A 25339-nucleotide genomic window follows, 5' to 3' on the forward strand; every position below is an offset into this window, starting at 1 on the left:
TGTCCTCCTTGTGAAATGTCATAATCGCATCGTTTTTCTGGCCCGTAAAACACTAACATTAAATTTGATTTCCCTTTTCTTTATGTTCGACAAATTTTCAGGTCTTGCCCAATGTTTGAAATCCGCGCCAAGCGGCGTATCGCAACTACCTAAAAACTGGTACGCTCTGCTAAGGCTAGACTACTCCTATATATAACAAGCTTAATTACGTTAAATTTTAAAGTCATTAGAAATGGAGACAGGCTACGCTAAACGAAGGAACTGGATAGCAGTGAACCTTACGTTGACGGCGAATTCTCGACATCGCTTTTGCCGTTGGCAACAAGGAACATTGTCGAGTTTTTTTCTTCGAGTTTACCGATGCCCGATGCTAGGTAAGGTTTCATCGCTATTTACAAGTTGTCTATTGCTGCAACTCTGCGGGAAAGAGTTGTTTCTCAGGGCCAAGAGTGTAGACGATCGTCTTATTAAGTAACGGCTACTACCGTAACCACTGAAAATACGCACTTGCAGTGTCGCGGCGGCGACAGCCGCAGTTTTTCCAACATGGCAGCGAACCATGCGCGAGCGCTCGGTATTCTTACTTTTGTATATAACAAGAAAAGTAGTGTGTACACTAACGCAAAATCTTGCGTACGGTTTCTAGAAGCGGAACACGTGCGATCGGTCCCCCATATTTGTTTACACCGACTGCAAACGATGCTCCTTAGCAGACTACAGCGTCTACTGACACCGGGTAGCGCCTCCGATCTGGTGATGAAAACTAACGCTTTCACTGTTATGCTCGCAGAGTTGCACTGGACTTTCTAAGGCTTTGTTCGGGTCTTGTCACCAGGCATTACCACCTTAGCGTTTCGCCTTGGTTTGGTTTTTGCTTGTTAACTCATGAAAGCTCTCCGCCCTCTGAGAACGCGCGCGATCGTTTCAAAGCGGACGACGTCACAGCTTGTTTGCGTATTGCTATTTCCAGCGCTGGGCACGAATTCGACAGCACTGTGCGACTGGCCCTGTCAAATGACTTGCCTCTTCAAGATATTGGAGCTAGTGACTTACAATACCGCTCGCCCGTTTCTCATTTTGATTACTGCGTCATGTGATCGCGTTGTTTGAGAGCTGGCGTCGTGCTGACTACCGAGCTGATCCCTGGTTTGAGCGCTATGTTACACACTTGAGAAAGGTAGTAACAACGCTAACAAACCCTTGCTACCATGAATTTCTTACAGAAACGGTGCTTTAAAGGAGCACCCACGGCGTTGCGTGTGCGACATTGAAGACATGTAGCTAGAACTAAGGCATCTGAAAATTTGAGACTTGAATTACAGTGATGCCATATAAAATTTAGAGCGCAAAGAGAAAGACGCAGGTCGAAGAAAGATGAACACACCACAAGCGCTCTTGTTGTGCCTTTAACTTTCTCCGTCCAACGTCTTTCTCTTTGCGCTCTAAGCTTTATACAAATATGCAATACCAACTAGCCCACCTAGCCATCTTGTAACGAAACCATTGTAGCGCAAGTGAAAGTAACATAAAAGTTTATGACTGACTACATCAATCGTTGCATGCACAGGTGTGTCGTTATAAGATTGTTGGAGAGAACAGCAGTGCTAACTCCATTGAATGTTCTACCTTATGCTTCACTCATTTTCATCCGTTATCACTGTGGTTGTATTTTACCTAAAGGCATTAATTTGCTTCTACATGACACAGTGAAAGTAGTACAGGTATGTGCATGGCAAAAAAGGAAAAAGAAGCTAAACTTCATCTTCTTACATGCCTTTCCAGAAACCTCATGTTATGCTAAATGTTTGCAACTTTTGTTTGCCTTGTGAAGACATCACTTTACCGAGGACTGGGACTGTTTGCAACACACTTTCATTATCTGCACTATCTCTGTCATAGAAGCAATTCTGAATGTCCAGCAACTTGGAGGTACTCGTCAAAACAAACATTGTTATTTCTTGCAGATGAAAGATGACCATAGAGAAAAAACGGTACAACCCTCGCTGCTTCTTTGATGTGCAGATAGGCGACGAACCTGGTAAGTATGGTTGACGACGATAATAATTTCTGCTGGGGTTTTACGTGCCAAAAGCACAACATGATTATGAGGTACGTCGTATTGGGAGGGCTCCGATTAATTTGTACCACCTGAGGTTCTGCAATATGCTCCTAAATCTAAGCACACGAGTGTTCTTTACATTTCGCCCTCATCGAAATGCGGTCGCCATTGCTGGGAATTGAACCCGCACCTTTGAGCTTAACAGTGTGACACCTTGCGTGCTAAGCTACTGCGGTGGGTCCGGGTGTGGTCTCAAATGCTCCAGGAGGTCGCTTCTCGTGCTTTTACAAAATGAGTCTATGTGAACAAGAGCAATAGATAAACGTATTCTAAATGAATAACCTGCCTCTAAAACAAGATATTGGTGGTCATGACAGAAATGTCAGTGCTGTGGTTCACTATTGATAGAAAGGGCGATATGTAAGTAAAGGAGTGGTGACACAAAATTTGTGAACCCCTTTTTTTTTTCGCTCTTGATCAATGGCCACTGACTTGTTAATTGCGGCAATGAAATTCATTTGCCCCGGCACGAGACGAATGTTTAATTATATGCTCGTATGTTACGACCGGAGGCAGTTTCGATTTCGAAGAGCACTCGGTGGCCCCGTGACGTAGTCGGCCTACTCGTTAACAAATACTATCGGGTGACCGCGAGAGCCACTGATGTCACTGGCCAGCTTCTGTAATGTTGTCAGCGCTGCTGTTTCGTTGCTGTGTTGAGCATTACGAGTGCTTATTTCCTCGATTGTCAAACTACGTTGCTCATCTAGTGCGACGATAGACGAAACAGCTGGGAGGAGTGTAAAAATCAGTCAGAAAAGCTCGATTCACTTTGCAAATCTCACCGGTAGCTGCGATTTTGTTCTTGAGGCAACGTTTTCCATGAGGCTTGGGGTAGCCGCAGCATTAGACGTGCTGAAACGTTTTCGCTCCGATCATTTGTAAAGTAGCAGGTTGAGAAGTGACGAAGGAAGCAGTGAAATCACAACATGGGCATTCTGTAACAGTGCTTATGCATAACATGCAAGTGACGTGATGTATGCTTTACTGACTCATATTTATGTAGAGCAACGCTGCATTCTCAATGCATACCAGTCCCACGTGTGGTATGCATTGTGTGGCGTATGCATTGTGTGGACATCGTGTGGCGTTTTGTCCAACTACAATAATTTTTTTCTGTTTTTTCTGTCGCGTTGCTGTTCTTGTTGAGAAAAAAGCAATGAGAATCCTGTGAGTTGCTAATCATCTCACTGCTAATGCTTTACACAGTCAGTAAGCGGTAAGTCGCTGCAATGTTATTTTGTAGGTCTCTGTTTAGGCTATGCATCATCAGGTGTCGCTACCAGTGTTGTCAGTCTCGTACACGCCTCTGGTAACCTGGCCAGAACTCGTCACATACGTTGTTTACAAAAAGGCCCCGCTCGATGACATCATAAAGGGAAAAAATGCTATTATGGCCCCTGGTGAAAGCACTTTGTACGCACTACATTAATTGTTTTGTATCTCATTACTAGTGGTTAGATTCATTCTTGTTTCTGTAATATTTTCCCTTTCTCTATTGCAGCGGGGAGGATTGTTTTTGAACTGTTTGCAGACGTCTGTCCCATAACATGCGAGAACTTCCGGGCCCTATGCACAGGTTAGACACATTTACTATGCTAAGTTTTGTGTAGAGTTTATGGGGCTGTGTACAAAGGTTGAATAGTGTCTCTTTAGTGAATTCAGAGCAAAAGTAGATGTTTGTGGTGTAATTTCAAACCTTGAAGAAGAATTTGAAACAGACTGTGCTTAAAACACCATGAAATTAGATATTGTTTTCTTTTAAGAAATTGTGCTGGCCATTTTGCCTCCGAGGACACCATTTGGAAAGCTGGAGAGAGGCTTTGCAAGTATCTGAGGGTGCACACAGGCGTTAGTGTCACTCAATGAGGGGGTGTTTGACAGCATTGCCTACTCTGGTGGAATCACCTACAGATGTACAACTGTAGCTGGTTAATACCTAGTACAAACTCACTATCAATCTTCCACTTTCACTCTTCAGGAGAATGTGGCATAGGCAAGACAACGGGCAAGCCACTCCACTACAAAGGTGTAAAGTTTCATCGTGTCATTCGCAGCTTTATGATCCAGGGGGGAGACTTCTCTGTTGGTAAGCTGCACCATGTCTCTTCCTTGCCTCCTTTGTTTTGAATACACGAATTGACTTTCAATAGTTGTTGTAATTTATAGTGCAAGCAGTTATTCTATCTAGTTTCAATAGTGTGTTTATTCAAGATAGGTAATGAAGCCTTCTCGTTCCTGACTGCATGCACTTATTTGATAGAATAGGCCAGAGGTCTCACACAGCCTGCGGGTGGCCCTTTCGCTACACGCTCGGCCTCTTAAGGGGGGACACGGGTTGTGGAGACGAAAAAATCGCGAAAAAACTCGTTTTTTTTTTTATTGCGTTTTTGAAATCTACAGCAACTAGTGCACTTGTTCTGTGAATTTCAAGCCGATAATATCGGTATTTTAGCCGCAAGAACCTTCTATAGAGCGCGTCGTTGTGGAGCTCGCCGCGCGTTTGCAGTGATGAACGCATGAAACCTTTCACTGTGAACGTTTTGGCCGCGCGTGCCATGCAGGCAACGGGGAACAGACAGACCGCGCTCAATGATGTGTTCTCGTTGATGGGCATCAGCCGTCGGGGTCTGCACACAAAAACGTGGCAGCACTACGTGAAGACGAAGTTGGCACCCGCGGCCGATTGCGCTGCACGTAATTTGACGAGCGACTGCGCGCGGTCGGTTCGCGAACTTTACGCCGAACTCAATATAGGCCACACCGGGAACATCGCGGTGTCATATGATGGGACATGGATGACCCGCGGTCATTCATCACATATCGGTGTCGGCACCGTAATAGAGTTGTTCAGCGGGCTGGTGCTTGACTTTGTTGTTTTGAGCAACTTTTGTGCTGGGTGCGAGTCGGGCCCAAAGGAAGGTGACCCTTCTTATGTAGCGTGGAAGAAAGATCACCAGTGCCAAAAAAACACTTAGAAGAAGGCTGGGGAAATGGAGGTTGAGGCCGCCCTCATCCTCTTCAGGAGGTCTCTTGAGCGGCACAACCTGTGCTACACCACGGTGCTTTGCGACGGGGACAGCCGCAGTTACCTTGCGCTATGTATGGGTATGGAAAAAGAGGACTGCGTTAATCATGTCCAGAAGCGCATGGGCACTGCTTTGCGCAACTTGATTGCCAAGCACAGAGGCCCTGGCCTTGACAGTCTTGGGGGAAAGGGCCGCTTGACAGGAGATCTGATCTCCAAGCTGAGCGATTATTATGGGTGGGCTCTCAAGACCCACAGTGGTGATGTTGATGCTATGCACACAGTGATGGCCACCTATCATCACATCACGTCCAATGATGATGTGGCAAACCACACTCTTTGCCCAGCTGGCCCAAACTCCTGGTGCAAACAAAATGCAGCAAAGGCCAAGGGTGAGCCCATTCCCAGACATCGTCGAAAGCTGCCTCCGCATGTCTGCCAAGCCTTACTTCCCATTTATCAGCGCTTGTCAGACAAAAAGCTGTTGCAACGATGCCAGCGTGGGAAAACCCAAAACAACAATGAATGTCTGCATTCAATGATCTGGGCCCTGGTAGCAAAGGAGCGACATGCTTCCCTATTCACAGTGGAGGCAGCTGTGGCAGAAGCAGTGCTCAAGTTCAACGCAGGCAATGAAAAGGCATCAGAAGATATCAGGAAAGAGCTGAGCCTAAACGCCAGCTGGCAAAGCCGCAGCTGCATGGCTGAAAAAGATCGATGGCGCACGGCAGCATCAGCCAAGAAGGGAGAAACAACTGAAGACTTGCACCGGTTACTGAAAAAGCGCCACACAGGGGCTAATAATCAAAAGGACTATATGCCTGGTGCATACTGAGCTGTTTCAAGAGCAGTTATGTGAATATAACGAGTCTTTTTGTTTTTCTCAGTTTTCTCAAAACATGTTTTTTGGTCACTTTACTAGTTTGTCGAGGTGATATCTCAAGATCTAGAACAGCTAGAGCAATATTTTTTTTTAACATGAAGCCCAATCTGTGTACTACAAAGTGCTGAGAGCAGAATTTCCATTTCCTGCACTTATAAATTTAAAAGTTATTAAATTTATTTGTGTGTCATAGCCATGGCATAGACACTGAACTTTGATCATCTGCAGAATCGCTAATTGTGCTTTGATTTGAAATCTGCTTGCAGCGTTGCACTTATTGCTAATTGCACTATCTAGCTATGCATAATAATCAGTTTTTGAGAAGCGCTTTCTTTCCTATTGTCTCCGAAAACAATAGAATGGCAGCTTCATGTATCTTCTGAATTAATTGACCTACAAGAAAACTTTTTGCTATTTGAAATCAGCAGGAAAAACTACATAAGCATGTATATTTTCATCAAGTTTCGTCAAAAGATGCAGAAAATATCTCCACACACCATGTCCCCCCTTAATGACTGTGTTCGTCCCATATGTTTTTTAAAATTTTCTTGATAAGTATGTTCATGAGCTACACCGATGTGACTTGTCTGAAGCATTTTTTTAATGACACACCCCGTGCGGTCACCACGAGCTGAAGCATAACCGGGGAACAATATCTGTATATTCAGAATCGGTGTCTAGATTTTAGTCATTTTAGAGATCAGTATCGGTATGTTCTCGAATCCTAATGTCAAATCCTCTTCAGAAATAAACCCATATGTGAAATATGGGAAAGGCCTTCTTTCAAATGGCAGTGTTAGCTGAGGTCTTCTTCAATCTCCCCTCCCCCCCGCTCTAATCTTCTTCACCGTCCTGGCCCTTGCGGGAGACTGAATGTCATGACTGCGCTCGCTAGCTGAGGTGATTTTGAGACCACTGGAATAGGCAGTTATAGCCTTTTATTTTCTCTGCCTTTTATTTTCTTTGTCGGGTTATGCAAAGTGTGCTAACAGGTGTTAAGCTAGTGAAAAAATGCTAGAACTCGTGTATATGATGCTGTTCTTGAAGACATGCTTACTGAATGCCTTGCTGGTGACTGCCGAGAAAAAAGACATGCTGTTACTTATGGCGCAAACAGCTCACAGTTTTTCAATTCTCAATGTCATGCGTCACTGTCTGAACATAGAACTTGGTAAAAAAGTTTCGGTGATAAAGTTTGCGGGTCTTTCATGATGCATGAGTGTCTTAAGTGGGCTACAACAGCCCCATTTGTTGTTATAAGCAGTATCATGCCTTATGACTTTTCAGTGCATATGTCTTAAGGAACGCAAATGCAAATTGTTAAAAGTAGCTGTTGGCCAAGCCGTCTCTTTGTGCCAGAGAAAAAGATAAACCTTTCATTCATGCGTGTTGGCTGCTAAGCACATTCTAAGACGACTTAGCACACAACCTATGGGCCTATTCCTGCACTGAGTTCTCGCTTCTGCAAGCCTTTTCTGGCACAAATACTACCTATGTGGATAGCTCAGGAAACATAGCATCAGGACAGTGGAGCTAAGAGTATGTGTCATGTTTATCACCAGACTCTACAGAGGCAGAGAAAGCCTGTGGTTCTTGCGCCTGTTGGAATGCGCAGTGTGTGTCCCCTTGTGCTGACTGATGATTTGCCTTTCATTCTCTTTATTGGTGTTGCCAGGTAATGGAAGCGGCGGGGAATCCATATACGGTGGGACCTTCAAAGGTGTGTTCCGTATTCTTCATCGATTCGGCACAACTGAATTTATACTGTTGGTGGTCTGCATGCAATGTGAAGGGAAAGCATGCTAACAGTACCTGCTATTGAATGCTGAATGGCGCCACTCTGATGCCCTGTTCACCATTCTCATTGCTTCTCTTTGAGCTAATTCAGTCACCCTCCCTGCTCCAGCAGATCTTTCTCACTCAGCAGATACAATAGACTCTCGTTAAGTGGAACCTGAAGGGGCTAGGAAAATATGTTCCATTTAACAGGAGTTCCATTTACTGAGAGATGAACAGGGGTGGAGAATTCATGTATGTAACCAATGATATTAGAGGCAGTTGTTCCATTTTAACAGTGATTCCGTTTCCGTTGACTGACAGTCTACTATACTTGCTCTCCTCTCTACAATGATGCGGTGGGAGTGCCTTTTGTGGCATACTTCAATTACTGAACACCTCTATCCCTCCTGTAAATGCTTCTGCAATTTAAAAAATGGCGCTGTTATCACTCAGCAGAAGTGACCAGGTATCTGCAATATTGACTAGCAGCGTGCCTTCTTGGCACGGTTTCAAAGATTGGCCAGCACCCACGGCCTCCTGAAAATATAGGATGGGATGGTCTGAGATTTACATCGCATACACTAACCACCATATATTTGGGGTGTCTGCTTAAAGGTAAAAAGAAAATTATATGCAGTTACCAGTTACCACACCTTCATGTATTGTACGCTTCAGAAATGTTGTTGGCCATTCTGCTGTCTCTGGTCAATTTGCATGAACGATGTGAATAGTGGTGAGCATTCTGTAATGAACACAAGCACCAGTGATAATACTGGAATGTATTATTGCACATGTGTACATGCTAAACCCATAGATCAAATTTTGATGACCGAAGGCATCGCTTGCTACTATTGTTGTGCTTTCTCTTGCTTGCCTTTGCGTGGCACAAGTCATCTAAATAGAAAGCTTTTACTGAAGTTTGGGTTGCTCTATTCTTGACCGTCACTAGAAGGTGGCTCTAGCAATATGCATTTTAACCAATGTAGCCCATGTAAAAACTTCATTGCTGTTAGCCTTAAGAGAATAAAGCGGTTTGAGTGTGAGCTGGATCAGGTGATGCTAACGAAGTTTGCAGTCTGTGACATTTAAATCCTGTCCCATTGACATGGCTTCTCTCACCCTTCTCAATGCAGATGAAGGCTTTGAGCTCAAGCATGATCAGCCATATCTGCTATCCATGGCCAACCGGGGCAAGGACACCAATGGGTCGCAGTTCTTCATGTGAGTTCAGCAACTGCCTTGTCATGTCTTGTTGTTATACAGTGAAGCATCTCTTGGAAGAACATCATTCACACAAATTCTAGTACTTGAGTAAATTTGTAGACCCTCACCGAAATTCCATTGTGCTTCAAATAGACTGTCGGAACCATTCATTCGGGATCTTCATTACCTTGTATTCACTCTGTATATCTTCTCACTAAGTAGTAGTACTCACTAAGTAGTAGTACGCAGTAACTGACACGTCGAGCACGAGACAGTTGCGCCTGGTCCTGCTCCCGTTTTAAGGAGCATTCCTTATTACTATTTTTGTCCAACTATTGATGTAGAAAATTTCAATGCATGTAGTAAAGTTCTCCTTTTCGATTGATTGAGTGCATAACTATCATCTGTGGACACCACGCACCGACGTCCATATGTTTCCATGGTCTCTATAGTTTTAAATGGGTGCATACGGATGAGGTTTTACTGTAGTTAATGTGCAGATTTCTCATACATTAGCTTGCCAGCTCTCTTTTACTTCATGAAATATGACTTTATGCTGTCAAATGAAAGTGCCCTGAAATGCAGGAGCTTTCAGATTTGCATTATGTAGTGCTAAGAATTAGGTCCTTTCATCAGTCTTATATCGAAATTGGAGTCATGATTTTATTAACTATGAAGGTGGTATTTTATGCAAGTTATCAACACATTTTTTCTCTGCTGACCATGCATTTTGTTTATTTACAGAACAACACAGCCAACACCTCATCTTGATGGGTAAGCCTCACTTTCTATTTATACAGTTAAACCTGCCTATAACGAACCTCCATACAACTAATTCCTTGATATCACGAAGTTTTTTTATTCCCCGCCATTACTCCGTAGAAGCACATGTACAGTAAAACCTCGGTGATACGAATCTCGCGGGATCACCAAAAATATTCGCATCATCCGAAATTCGTATCACCAGAAAGTATCAAAAATTAGCATGCGACAAAAGAAAGCTGGCGTACGTTTTCATTTATTCATTTTGAGGGCCGCAGCAAAGACACGAACAGCTCTGAATGATTGCCAGTGAAGTTTTAGACGTCAGCAATCATACCTGCACTCGTAAATATACGACCTGTGCGCGCATGCGTAATTATCGAACCAAGTTTTTTGAGACCAGTGACAGCTGGAGTACTGCGGCGAAAGTGACATAAGTAGCGCTTTGACTCCATAGAAGAAGGCCAGAAATTTTCACAACCGCAGTGCTACGTTATTATTTTCTTAACGCGATGGTGTTGGGGATGTTTTTCGAGAGATTTACGGCCGTGCCCGCACAAGTGCGTCCCCAACAGTCGTGCATGTTGACGTTGTGAGGCCTAGCTCCTTCGCCAAGACCGTCCTTGTCTTTCGGTCCTTGTCCACCTTTCATAGGGCGTCTGATTCAAGAGGACATCGCTTGCATGGAGGACATGGCTTGTAATCTAAACGCGAAGGCACACGGAGGGGCATTAAGGCCCCCAAGGTTCGCGCACACAATCTCGGAGGCTACGACGCGCCACAGAATGTTTATTCTGATCACTGTGTAGGATTAGTATTTTTATTACACCGTGATTCTGACCGATTGGCGGCGCGGCGCGTACACCCGCGCTTGCGTTTCTGCGCCTGCACGTGCTTGGCAGTCTTCCGCGACAGCACCTCTTCGTACCTTCGCGGTAGCGTACGTTCGTATCATACGTCGTGGGTGAAAATCTGTTCGAAACAACCGTACTCCATCACATTGCAGGCCAAGGGGCATTGGCCGGGACCAAAGAAAAATTCGTATCACCCCGAAATTCGCATGAGCCGTGATCGTATCACCGAGGTTTCACTGTATTTGTGACCTCTCAGTAACAACGTGGCAGCGGGAGACACCCTTGATATAACGAATTTTCGCCGCCGACAGCCTGGGGATTTTGCCCCGAATTTTGTCATTTTGGCACAAGCAGGAGCTGCACGCATCTTCTGCGGTTGCCCCGCCGACGAGAGCGCGAAGCGGCGGATGGCGTGCTTGAAGCCCCGCCGACTGCGAGGCAAGAGCGAGCGCTCGTTTGTGCATGAGGGTGTGCGCTCCTTGAGCCGGCTTTCTTGCTTCCGCGGGCATGTGCGCAGGTGTGCCCCCCCCCCACACCCCCTCCCTTCAAACCGCACCCAGCCGCTTGTGGGTGCCACCACACTAACCGTGCCGGGTTTCTTAAAAAAAATAAACAAAAAAAACACCGAAAAGAATGAAAATTGGCTTTTGCGTTGGCAGCGCCACTTTTCGGTTGTTGCAGCAGTCTCTGAACTGCACTTCGCTAATGTGACACAAGGTGACGGCACTAAAAAAAATCCTTGCTTCGTGTTCGTTATGCTTCGAGTTCATGCCGCATATGAAGTTCGCTCTTTGTTTTCAACGCCGTGCGCGCATGCGTGGTTTCACTGTGTACACATGTAACAGTCCCTGACGACGTGCAGCTTTTGAGATTTTGTTTTTTAATACCGACAACGGTGTCATCACTACGGAGGAGATGTCAGATTAGGTGCTGGTGGAAACTGTCCGCGACCACGGTGACAACAACAGATCTTCGGAGGTCGACTTGTCACTGTCGTCACGCGCTTTGCCGTCTTGCGCCGCGGGTTTGCGAGACCGTGCCTCTGAGATTGGCTCCGGCAACGCGACGGAGCCAGTCTTTGAGGCCACGGCTTTGTATTGATGTCCTATGAACGTTCAGTATTGTCATCCCTCACAAACAAGCAATAGAGCAAAATAACAGTTTTTTTGCTGCTAAATAAACTTTTTGGTGAGCTCTGCCTTCAATTACCCTTGTGTTTAATTTGTGCATTTCTTTTCCGAATTTTGTGCTGAAACTGGATATAACGAAAACCTGCTTGTAATGATTTTTTTAGGGAATTGTCAATTTCGTTATATCCAGGTTCATCTGTATTACGAAAAAAATCATTCACTAAATGAAATTTGAGGATTATGATTATGCAGTAAATGACATTTGCAGTGATGTATTTATCTCTGGCTTTTTTTTACGCGCAGTACCAGACAAATATGAGCGCAAGAGAAAGAACAAAACATTGTTGGGTCGAAACATACCGTAAAAACCCGCATATAGCTCGGACCCGCATATAGTCCGGGGTGTAATTCGGGGATAGCAAACGTGAGAAAAAAGTTTTCACCCGAATATAGTCCGAGGAAAATGGAAAAAAATGCATTTATTGACATTTCATTCATCGTCGTCGTCGGACGCACTCTCTTCCGAAGCTCCCTTGTCGGAAATGTTCTCCCACAGCACATCATCCTCAGTGCCATCAAGCGCGTTGGAGATGGAGCACTTTTTGAAGGCGCGGCAAACGAGCGCCTCTGGAATGCAGGCCCAAGCCTCGACTATCCACGAGCAGAGCATCGCTGGCGAGGCCCGTTTCAGCCGTCCGGCAGGGGTCACTTCTGGTTCTCCGGACCTCATCCACTCCACGTACAGGCGCTTGACATGGTCCTTAAATGGCTTATTAAGGCACACATCAAGCGGCTGCAGCTGTGATGTCATCCCTCCCGGGATGACGACGAGCTCGGTGCGGGAGTCGCGCAGCAGTCGCTTTACGGAGTCGGCCAGGTGACACCGAAACGCGTCGAGCACAAGCATCGAAGGGAGCCCCAGCAGTGCTCCGGGCCGTCGACACCACACGGACTTTATCCAGTCAAGGACTAACGATTCGTCCATCCACCCCTTGTCCTGGCAGCGGACGACGACATTTTTCGGGAACTTCCCCCTTCGGCAGCGTCTTTCGTTTGAACACCACGTAGGGTGGCAGCTTGCGACCGTCAGCCGTGCAGGATAACATTACAGTCACCCGCGTTTTTTCGTTTCCAGTCGACCGCACGATAACTTGCCTGGAGCCTTTTTGATGCACCGTCAGCGCCGAGGGCATATCCAGGTAGACCGGCGTCTGATCCGCGTTGCCGATCTGGCCCAGCTGAAAGGGGACTGCCTTTCGCAACGCAATTATGTACCTTTGAAAAGCCACGAGGTGCTCTTCGTAGCTCTCTGGTAGCTTCTGGGAGATCGACGTACGCCGACGTAGGGAGAACCCAGCGCGGCGCATGAAGCGAGACACCCAATGCTTGCTCGCTTTGAAATCCTCCGGCTGAATGCCTTTGTCTCGAGCGATCTCCCTTGCCTTCGCTTGTAGCAGCTCGATGTTGACAGCGAGATGTGCAGCTCGCTGCTCCCGCACAAAGTCTGTGAGTTCTCGTTCCACGTCAGGAAATGCTCCATTTTTTGGTCCGCGGAAACTTTTTCGCTGGCCGCTGCATGCAAAGAGGGCTTCCTTCTGCTTCCGCCAACCGCGAATGCTCCGCTCGTTGACTCCGAACTGCCACTCCGCGGCACAGTTGCCGATGGTTTCGGCAGCAGCGATAACTTTTCTTTTAAAAGCAGCAGAGTACTGCCTGCGCGGTCCTGACATGGCGTAAAATCACAGGAGCAAAATCGAGGCCGTCGTTATGGGTACCAAGTTGAAGCAAAGGCCACTGACCAACTGACCAGTTAAGACTAACGCCGCTAACACTACCTAGCGCAGAAGCGCGCAGACAGCTGATGATGATGATAGCACCGCGCTATGCCGAAACCGAAACTGAATTTGGGCCGAAAATTCTTGGGACCCGCATATAGTACGGGGCCGAAATTTCGCACCCTAAAATCTAGAAAAAAACCCCGGGCTATACGGGTTTTTACGGTACTCCCTTGTTTGTCCAAGGAATTTTGTAGGTCTTCTGGCTACTTGGAACAGGTTTCATGTTGACATAATTATAATATCATCGTGCCACTGTATTGGCAGCTACATTTGCTAGGTTCTGGTAGCGATGACTGACCATAATTCCACCCTTTACCAACACGTGCTACCTATTCGCGTCTCCTCGTGAACTGTAAGCCTTGTCATCTGAAGTACCTTCTTGCAGTGGAACCTCGATTATGCGTCCCCCGGTTTTGTGACGGACCGCATTTTACGATGAATCGGTTTTGTCCGAGCATAACCCCCATAGAAATATTATATTAAAAACCTCGATTAGATGTCAAAATTTTACGCTGACCCGCATTGTACGACTCTGATACCGCCCGAGAAAAAAATCACCTTTTTACTTGAATCTAACTCCCACCAAATATTCGCGGGTGTCAAAGAAAAACTTACGTGTCCCTAGGTTGACGATTAGAAAAACAAGAGAGAGTTAGACAGGTACATTAAGCCTTCTTAGAATGGAAAATTTATTCTCCTGGCAGTTCACTTTCTTCTTTGATCTAGTTTTCCTGGCTTTAAGATCACTTCCTTCTCGATCGCGGGTGTATCTCAGGGCCGTTACCTAGACAAGCTCGATCTGCACGGCGTAGCTTCAGCTAGTCAACAAGCTCATCTTTGAGATCCTGATATTTTCACGTTTTTGGCCTATGCAAATTTTTCCTCGTCGACATGCAACTGAAGAGCTCCCTTTGTTTGGGGGCACTTGCAAACACAGGCCTCGAGCACACAAAAGGACGCGATGCAGCTACTTCAGCATGTAAGATAACTTTCACTTGACGTGAGTGTTCATAATAACAGCAACATATCACGAATTTCATTTCACAAGAGAACAAATACGACGCGCACAGCTTAGTCGCGAACGAAATCATCCTACAGTAGAACCCCGCTGTTACGTTCCTCACTGCTGCATTTTCCCAGCTGTTACGTCGTTTTCCGCCGGTCCCGGCATAGCTCCCATAGGATACAATGTATTGGGAACCCCGCTGTTACGTCGTAACTGACGGACCGTTCCCGTATGATACGTCGCGAAGTGCGCTCGGAGCCGACCGAGTGACTACCGAAGAGAGCGGGCATGGTGCATTTTCTCGCAATTTTTCCTGTTTTGACAGTAACATTAGCCGCATTTGAGGCGCAAGCAACAGGATCTTTCAATTGATGCAAACAAAAGCATCGCCTTCGAGATTCGTTCTGCACAGATGGCGTCTATGACGTAGTTGCTCGCAAAAGCAAGGCCTTCGAGATTGGCATTTACTAGTGACAAAAGCATAGCCTTTGAGATTTGTATTGCACAAACATGGTGTCTATGACGTAATTGCCCGCGAAAGCAAGGCCTTCGAGATTGGCATTCACTTCTGCCATCGCGTTGGCGTAGACTCATCATCATCATCGTTATTTGTCGGAGGATGGGAGGAGTTCAAGCTGGTTGGAGCTTGCATGGTCGTGCGCGCGGTCCGCGGTCGGACTCGCCGCGCTGGTCGTGATTGCGTGTGCTTAGTTCTTTCATGCCTACGGCTGTTGGTGTTAAAGAAATCACATACGTTGATTACATTTTTGTGGATGAGGCCGTCCCCAGCTCCGCGTTTCTATCCGTCGACTAGATCGCGCCTGAGCGCGCCAATTTTCGTGCTGCTCGTAAGCATTGAAATAAAATTCTGTACCACTAAATATTTGTCGTTTTTCCTTTTTCGGCTCTTGCATTTCCCGTCTCTTACGTTTATTTCCTACGGTCCCTTCAAAAACGTATCAGCGGGGTTCTACTGTATTCGAACTTGCAACAAGATGTGCGCTGTTGCCATTAAGTGATGGTGATGACACTCTATCTGACTCTTCTGATGGGAAGCTCTTGTCAATGCGATTTTCGTTTCATTTTTACATGCAAGCGTGCAACAGACTCGATTTTTTTTTTAGAAGTTGAGAAGAAAGATTAGCTTACACCTCCTCCAATTAAATGCCTTGCTCTCATTTTGAAAATTGTAATCTACCTTTCTTGGAGAAATGCAGGGTCATTCCGTGGGCTTATTCAGGCAGTTTGTGCCCTTTTTTGGGTAATACTGACCGTCACTGCCCATATTTATAGTTGTTTGATTATATGACGGTTTTGCTTGGTCCCCTCAAAGTCGAATAATCAGGGTTCCACTGTACAACTGTTTTAAATCCAAGTCAGTCATAGTTCTTACTAAATGCAGAAACTTAATTTTTGCCCAGGACTTCTCTTCAAAGCTCACTTGGCTGTTGTGAGACATTTGGCGCATCAAGTAATACCTGGAGATGTTGTAGCAGTAGTGCTTGCAGGAAATTATCATGAGCACGTGTACTCTTCAGTTATAAATTCCACATGTAAACGTCCTTCATTGAAGTGTAGTTTTATGACTTCGTGATGACCCTCTCCTGGGCTCAACACGCTAAAATAGGTCAGTGTATGGCCATGTTTGAAGTTAAGTTGTGTCATGTCTACTCATCATACGTGTTGCCATCGAAATGCTTCGTTTATCTAGCACCAAGCCTTGTAGTGCTACATTCGCCAGTGATGAATCTAAAGCCCTGAAAGTGACCAGTCCAAAAAATTGAATGTTGAAGGAGCACATTTTCATTGGCTCAGAGCTTTTCTAAGGTTGTGCTATAAAATTTTGACTTTAGTCAGTAATATTGTTGCATTCATTCCTTGATGTGTTCTCGCAACATTGAAGGTGTCAGTTGAAGGTGTCAGTTGCGGTATTCTAAAAGCCGTTGTTTTTGTCCAGGTATAGGGGCCGACACTTGTTGGTGGGAGGAATAAATTATTTTTATAAGATAGGTGCTATTGTTTTTAGTGTTGTTTGTCTCCAAAGACTACATTCTGATGTGTTGACGTAATAGACTACTAACAAAACAACCTGCACCTTCCACTCGAGACCCTTTTAGATTTTGACATCTTCGTATGCAACTCTGTCAACTCGATGACTGGTCAGTGACCATTCCAAGCTGCCCTTGTTAGGAGTGTCTGCATCTCGTTGAGATGACAGGCTAGCGGTACAAAGACCTTGGAAATAGCCATCTGACAAGTGGTTTATCACTAATGCTGCTCTGATTGTACAGCTGTTGACGCGTGTCTTGTAATCTGCAGGGTGCACGTGGTGTTTGGTCACGTGATCAAGGGTGAGGATGTGGTGCAGGCCGTTGAGTCCCAGCCTGTCGACAACAACAGCTGCCCCGTGCAGCCGGTGATCATTGCCAACTGCGGCGAGCTTGTGCTAAAACGCAAGCGCAAGGGTGTGTTGCACTAAGTGCCATTGTATCATTGGCTGCTTGCTGTTGCTGTTGATGTTTATTAATGTGTTTAGTACACATCTGAATGTGGATACATTGGCTAGCTCAAATTTTATTACTGCACGAAACCTTCTGCTTCAAAGCTTTCCATGTGTTCTGTTTCTAAAAAATTCAATTATCTTTAGGGATGGGCAAATAGTGAATTTGAGTTTTGAAGCGAATCCGAAGCGAATAGTGATTTGGTCGAATAATTTCAAGTCAAATAGTTCGAATAGTATTTACCGCATATTATTAAGAAAAATGAGCATTTTTGTCATGACCCTTGCACAATATATTTTAGGATTGGAACTAGGTATGAGTGAATGCCACTTTTTTGGTTTGAAATGAAGTGAAAGCAGCCTTGAATAGTATCAAGATTTGAATAGCAGTGGGGTGCAAGTTATAAGTGGTGCAATACGTTACAATTAAAAAATTACTATACTTAGCGCATATAAGCCCATATAGCACGCTTTTAAACTTTAAAAAATATGTACATTTAACCTTGAAGTGTGGCTTCGTGGCAGTGCAGATTCCCCTGGATGGGTTGTTTCACGGCACAGCAAGTAGACGATGCAGTGAAACCATCTTTACAGGGGGTTATGTGTGGTCAAATGTATACATATAATGTTCATTTCGAATAATCTAAATCCGTATAGAAGTGAATTCGAATACTGTAATATACGTTCGAATATTCAAAACGCCCGTATATTCGCCCATCCCTAATTATCTTATTGGGGAAATTGCAGTGCAGGTAGAAATAAATAGGAAGTGTTTTTTGTAAGAATACTTATTTCCTTGAGTATTTAAACACATACTGGCCAAAATTGTGCACTCTGTGCATTGTCATAACATTAAACAACATAACTCAGATAAATCTTACCTGCTTTTACAAGGACACTAAACAGAGGAATAAGTTGGGCTGTATTAATAACTTATGCTTCTACAGTACCAGAAAAATGCTACATGCATGTAAGGTAACATTTACTTTTTCTTTGAACGCAATTTTCAACTGACACGGAGTATGTCGCCATCTCTTGTTACGAGCTGTTTGTATAGCATTGCCTGTTGCCAATGGCATAGGTGCAGCTATGGTTTGTGTCATAAATGTAACATACATAACTTTCAGACCCATGTTCGGCGTTAAGTAAATACAGTAGTGTAGTGACCTTGCAGGGTGTCAGGCGTAGTCTTCTGTTTCACAGTACCAAAGTGTTGGAGAGCAATGAGACGTCCTGAAGAGGCTCGAACACCATAGCCTCTTGCTGTTGTTGTTTCTGCAGACAAGAAACACAAGCGGTCGGCATCCAATGCACCCAGTACTGGAGCAGAGGAGGGCTCCTCGGGGGAGAAAGCCTCGGAACACAAACACCGCAAGCACCACAAGCACCACTCCAAAAAGTCACGCAAAGACAAGTCGCACAAGCGAGACGAAAGGTTAGTTATCATTGTTTTCATTTGTTCAATATGCTGTGTGGGTGAATTATCCTGTCTTTGTACCAGGCAGTTCGCGTCCTGTCTGCTCTATATCTTGCGATGCAAACCAGTCTGTTTGGTGTTTTAAGCAGTGTTTATGGGGGTTCTGTCACCTTTGTCATGCTAGTGAAAAGCAGTGCGGCAACGAGGAGTGAGCCACACACTGACTGATGTTGCAGGTTGCAGCAAAGCATTCACACTTTGTGTGATATAGTCAAATCCCGCTACAATGAAATTGACGGGACGCGCGAAAAATGTTTGTTGTCGCGGAATTTCGTTTCAGCGAAATTTCATCTATAGACCACAACAGTTTTTAAGATCTGATGATCATGAGTCGTCCTTTGGTCCCGGTAAGCGCATGCATTGTCCTTTGCATTTAACTCTCGCTAACTCGGACGTACTTGGCCGCACACGAATGAATGTACTTTCTCGCTCGCGTATAACGCACAAAATATACAGAAAATTAGCACTAAACGCAGGGTGCGGGTTATACGCGAATTCCGGTGCGCAAGTTGGCTTCACGGAAATGCAGGGAAGGCGGCTTTGCGTCAATACCCGAGTTATACACGTGGGTTATACACGAGCAAACATACTATATGCAAGCTACCCTTGAAGCGTGCCATGCGTGTAGCGCCGCGAAGGAGCGTGCCAAAGTTCGTGCGAGAGTACCAGAATCTTTTCTCCACTTTGGCAAAAAGAAAGAAAAGGCTTTGCAGTGGGTACTTTAGGCAACGTTTGCTGTGGCACTGTATTTATTTCTTTGCTGGTGGCGATGGCGTACGCGAGGAGATGCAAATTTTTATTTGGTGGTTAGTGCTTACTACTGTTTAGTGTAGTTATGCGGCGTTCCCGGCAGGTACTCATTAACGAGGTTCCACTGTAGGAGAATTACAAGGAACCAATAAACAGTAGCTTTATCATCTTCACTTTGGGAGAATGCTGCTGCCACAGCAAATGTGTTCAGAGGTGAAGGAATTGTTGAAGACTCCTGTATGTTTCCTTGTGCTGTTTCAATCTTTTATCTGCCCTACTGGATTCCCCCGTTTTTTGGCAGTGTGGAGAAGCGTGCAGACAAGGTGGACGACGATGCTGAGCAGTCCTTTGTGAAGCCTGAAGAAATACCTGAGGTGCCCGCAAACAACTTTTTGATGCGACGTGTGCCCGATGAGCCCAACTTTGTGTGAGTGCCATCATCCTCTGGTACTACAGAGACTCTTGCAGGCCATGTCTAATGACTCCCTGCAACAAATGTAGCCGACTGAGCAAGCCTAGCAGGCTAATGAGGTGCGATTGTTGATAAGAGCATAAATTTTGAGCTGTTTAGTTTATACAGTCGAACCCACTTATAACAACACTCAAGTCCCACAAAAATTTCGTTGTTATAACTGACAATTCCTGAAACGGGTTGCACGAAAAAAAGCAATGTAGGGGGACGGCAGGCTGCTGTGAGAAAACTATAATATCAGACAGGATATGCCAACAAACATCAGTGATAAGATGACAAAGCTGCCACAAGCCTCATAGAGCCAACGTATGTCAATGTCTGAAGTTTCGGATGCTGAAACTCTTCCAAGTCTCAACTGTTTACTCAAGTTGCATGTCCGAAAGTGCATTAACAAAAGCCACCGCCACTCCCGCACCGTAGCAGATTTCAGAAGTCAGCTTTGCCGCGATGCCACAACGCTATGCGGTGAAGCATACCGCGAATCCGAAGGGGCGCTGGGGGACGTTGGGGTTGTGGGTGATGGTTCAGCAGCTTGAATTTCTCTTTTTCTTCTTTCTCTTCAAGGATTTCGCATTCCATTACCTTTCAGCACAGACACCCAACAGATAGAATTCATGGTTATATCTGATAATGTGGCACGTGGGCATTGATGTAAGTGGGTTATTTCACCATAGAAAACATACGAAAGTTGACGGTGCAGCAGCTTCTCATTGTTATAACCGATATATTGTTAAAACCGGTATCGTTATAAGTGGGTTTGACTGTATCTTTTGCAAAGTAGAGTAGGGCAGCTCCTCCTTGATGGGTAACAGTGTTGCTGAGACAGTTTGTTTTTGACCCCACAGGCCACAAGGCAGGAGAATGGGAGGCTTCTACAGCCGTCGTCCTCAGATCTCTCGCTCAGGACGCAAGATCAAAGGTCGTGGCTTCATGGTAAGCTAGGCTGCGCTCCCTATGGAGTGATGCCTCTTTGTGTGCTTCTTGCTACTGCTATGCGACAGCACAAACGTGCACCAGCTAGCCAGCCAATTATTTCTGCCGTTGACAACATTACAACACAATGCATAAGATTTTGATATGCAGCTGGTTTAGCCATGTTTCAATGGGAGTCAATGTCAATACCGTATTTACTCGCATAATGACCGCACTTTTTAAAAAAAATTGACGCATATTTCGGGGTGCGATCATTACGCGGGGTAAATTTTCCGCGAAATATTTTGAGCACCGAAAACGTGAAAAAGTCGCGTATTGGAATTCTTACGATAGCTATCATGAACATAACCAAAAATAAAAGTAGAGTCTTTGTAATAAACGCACACATTACGCAGGAACTACATGCATTGCATATTGCCCTTTTTTTTTTCATTCACTGACCCCCTAACTTTCATTCAGAGTTTGAAGCGTCACTGGCGTCAGTGTCGTCACCGCTCGATTCCCTGTCGGAACCGGCAGTGTCATCGCAGTCTCACAGAAGGTTATCTTCCGTTCCGTCGAGCGCGTTAGATATGCCTCTTCTTGTAGCTGTTGGCGACAGTTTTGCTCTTGCCAGTTTTGGATTCGTGGAAAGCCCGGCGCGTGCTGTGGTAGCCATGAGCTTCTCATGCTGATTTTTCCAATACCTAACTCTGATTTCGTCGACGCCGAAATGCCTGCCGGCAGCGCGGTTGCCGTGCTCGAGCGCGTAATCAACCGCCTTCAGCTTAAACGCGGCAGTGAAACTTGCGTATCGCCCCATCGTTAACCGGCACTCAAACAAGCCCACAAGGTGCATCTTGACAACGTTTCCTCTTGCTGTCATGAAACGTTTAAGAAAAGCCGCAGCGCCTCACATCGCTGCTTCGCAAGGAGAAGGGCTACCTCACACGACGACGATGTTGACATTGCAACAAGCTACCACCGAAACATCAAACGAACCGTCGATCAAAATTAACGACAAAATACGGCCGCTGCCTCGCTCTCCAAGTGAGATGGAGCTGTAAAGAAGGTAGTCTATAACTTGCATTCCTTGAAGTACGCGCCGATTGGAAGCATCAAGAGCAAATTGCAACCGAACCGAGGATCAGGGATGCTGCCATGTTGCCGGAAATCGTCACACTCACTTCCGGGCGACAAGCAATTTTTTTTGGTTTCCCAAAAACCTGCGACGCGACAAGCGACGGCATGGATGGCCCTCCGCGACAGCAAATCCCTGTCGCTCGTCTCCGTCGCTCGAAAATCGCGTGCATGCGGTTGGGCCTTAACACTGCGGGATATCAAGACCACATGATCAAAACAAACATGGCGGCTCGCAGAGCTAAGCGAACGCGTTTTTTCTCGTAAGTCATGGAGGTCGTGAGTGCGTCATGCGCGTCAAAACAGTTTCTTCCGTCGAAATAATGAATTATTTCGTTTAAATCGGTAAATTTGCGGCAACAGCATAGCCATGTTTAAAGGGACACTAAAGGCAAATATTAAGTTGACGTTGATTGTTGAAATAGCGGTCTAGGAACCTCGTAGTGCTACTTTTATGCCAAGGAAGTGCTTATTTTGAAATAAATCAACGTTTAGTGGTAGAATCGCGTTAGAGCAACTTCGAAAAAAAATCGCCCCGCTGAAATCCGACATTCATACGTCACTGCTTCCGTGCCCAACGTGCCCGCCTTTACTGTGCGGCATGCACTGGCGGCGTGCACCCATTTGGGCATCCGGCAACATCACATGCAGCGGCATTTTGTCGAACTTTCTGTCAGGCGACTTTCACGAGCGCGCAAAACACACGCGGCAGTACGCGATACCGAAACTACCACTGAGACGCGACCGAGCGTGAGCGAAAACGGGCCCGGACGAAGCGCAGTTCGGAGAAAACGGAACCTTTGACACCATGTGCGCGTTCCCCATGGCAACGCCAAAGAGGTTCTTTTTTCCATGAATCAAACAAAAACGAACAAACAGCATTTATTACGTCTCTTGGCGCACGGGAGGTTCTTTTTTTAATTGCTGCAGATTGATTACTAGTGATTAATTGTAGGCAGACTCTCTAGTCATCGGGATCATTTTGAAAATGTGCCGCTCGTGGCGCCATGTGTGATACATTAGCTCAATTCTCGGTAAGTAGGGCATGCTGTTGATAATATTGCCGTTTTAGACGTTGTACATACATTGAGCTTCACTCTGACATAATTGTTATTTGCCTTAGTGTCCCTTTAAAAGGACAGAAACAGAGGATGGGCGCGTTCAGCTGCCACAGAGTAGAAACACATGGCGGGCATGTGGTGAAACTACGGCATTTGTCTTACTGCTATCCTATACGGCACGCTTCGCCAAGGGGGGCAAAAATTGGGAAATCGTTTGGTGCGTTGCAGTTCATTTGCTGAGTCTTGAAGAGTTATTTACGTAACGTCGACAGAGGTAAACATGATGATCATCAGCTAGACTTGGCACACGAATATCGCTGCGGCAAGTTCGGGGTGCGATCATTACGCGGGGGGGGGGAAAATCGATTTTGACGACAAAATTTAGGGGTGCGATCATACGCGAGTGCGGATCATTATGAGAGTAAACGGTAGTAGAACCCGCTGTTACGTTCCTCACTGCTGCGTTTTCCCGGCGTTACGTCGTTTTCCACGGTCCCGCATAGCTCCCATAGGATACAATGTATTGGGAACCCCGCTGTCATGTCGTAACTGTCGGACCGTTCAGTATGATACGTCGCGAAGTGCACTCGGAGCCGAGCCGATGACTACGAAGAGAGCGGTCATTGGTGCATTTTCACGCAGCTTGGCCTGGTTTGACCGTAACTAGCCGCATGAGAGGTGCAAGCAAACAGGATCTTTCGATTGATGCAAACAAATGCATCGCCTTCGAGATTCGTACTGCAAAGATGGCGTCTATGAGGAATTGCTCGCGAAAGAAGGCCTCGAGATTGGCATTTACTAGTGACAAAAGCATAGCCTTTGAGATTTGTATTCAAATATGGCGTCTATGACGTAATTGCTTGCGAAAGCAAGGCCTTCGAGATGCATTCACTTCTGCATCGCGTTGGCGTAGACTCATCATCATTGTTATTTGTCGGAGGACGGGAGGAGTCGAGCTGGTGGACTCGCATGGTCGTGCGCGCGGTTCGCGGCGTTCATCGCTGCGCTGGTCGTGATTGCATGTGCTTAGTTCTTCACGCCTACAGTGTTGTGTTAAAAAAATCACATACGTTGATTACATTCTGTGGATGAGGCCGTCCCCAGATCCGCGTTTCTATCCGTACGATAGATGTTGAGCGCGCCAATTTCGTGCTGCTCGTAAGCATTGAAATAAAATTCTGTACCACTAAATATTTTGTCGTTTTTCCTTTTTTTTCGGGCTCTTGCGTTTCCCGTCTCCTATGTTATTTTCTACGGTCCCCTCAAAATGTATCAGTGGGTTCTACTGTATTGCTCGTGCACCAAGCTTTGGGTACACAGTAAAGAGCCATTATGGTCTAGAAACTTGGAGTGTGTTGACACTATGCGTGGAAGTGAATCATTGGTTCCAGCCCTCACTTAAACTGTAATGCAACCCAGTATTTTGTAGCCAAGGCAAGTAAGGCAAACATTCGAGATGTTAGTTAATAACAAAACATGTTTCTTTCCCTTTGGTTTTGTGTTGTTCGAACTGCGTGGTCAAAATGCATTTCAATCCCCCAGCAAACCACCCTCTGAAGGTTGCGCCGTGTCTGTGCATCCTTCTTTCGTGTTTTGTTCTTGCTGCCTTTGTCAAAATAAAAATATTTGTGGTGTTCTGAAACCAAAATCACGAGACTTCTGTTGAACGAATGCATGGCGGCAGCCGAAATTCACTCGATGCTGATCTTGCTCAATTCTGCGACATAATGCTTGCAGATGTCACAAAGCAGAGACGTGGCCCCATGAACAAAGATGCAGGTTGGGCCTTGCTGTCATGTAATTTGTCGTCTCTGTGTCATCTCTACTGGCATGTAGCGCTACGGACACCACACTGAAGGCAGTCGATCTGGCAGTGAGACACCACCCCTGGAGGCAGGCTCAAGCACGCATGCGGACCCCTCGTGACTCCCTTGATCTCATCCGGATGGAGAGGAGAAGGCCGGCCAAGAGAACAGTGAGTGTGCTTGGTCTGTTGTACTCCCCAGGCGTAGCTAACAGGCCTCCATAACGTGCATGCACCAGCTGCAATTTCAACTGCTTATCGTTGACTGTAGCTCAGAAACCATTGGGCATCCTTTATGGAACAGCTGAAAAACGTGGCATAGTGCTCATATGCTGCGCAGTACTTTTATTTCTTGTGGGTTTTTTTTTGTGATGAATGCCACTGGAGCGTAGTGGCTGGCTCTCAGATACTTAGAATTGTGTCTGTGACTGCCAATTAAAGTAGGCCCCTGTTCTGCTACACTTCAGCTTGTCTCTGTGAATGTATGCTGTAGTTGGCAAGCATGGGGTGACTGTTTCCTGGAGTAGCTGCATTTTGATGAGGCCGTTGTTTATGGTAAGTTAAACTTGATAAGAACCAATGAAAATTGAATAACATGGAGTTACAGTATATTGGAATTGC

The 25339-nt window shown here is 45.7% G+C and overlaps 1 protein-coding gene across 1 annotated transcript; it reads left to right on the top strand.

The window, feature by feature from the left end:
* Positions 1 to 329: 329 nt before the first annotated feature.
* On the top strand, positions 330 to 24840 carry LOC119376717 (uncharacterized). The gene is made up of 12 exons (XM_037646461.2): positions 330 to 374; positions 1965 to 2038; positions 3624 to 3698; positions 4101 to 4208; positions 7706 to 7750; positions 8943 to 9030; positions 9757 to 9786; positions 16922 to 17067; positions 18384 to 18537; positions 19631 to 19756; positions 20647 to 20734; positions 24751 to 24840. The coding sequence occupies exons 2-12, from the start codon at positions 1972 to 1974 to the stop codon at positions 24838 to 24840; spliced, it is 1017 nt and encodes a 338-aa protein (XP_037502389.1). The 5' UTR covers positions 330 to 374; positions 1965 to 1971.
* The last annotated feature ends 499 nt before the right edge of the window (positions 24841 to 25339 follow it).

This window comes from Rhipicephalus sanguineus, unplaced genomic scaffold (genome assembly GCF_013339695.2).
Source record: "Rhipicephalus sanguineus isolate Rsan-2018 unplaced genomic scaffold, BIME_Rsan_1.4 Seq214, whole genome shotgun sequence".
NCBI classification, from domain to species: Eukaryota; Metazoa; Arthropoda; class Arachnida; order Ixodida; family Ixodidae; genus Rhipicephalus; species Rhipicephalus sanguineus.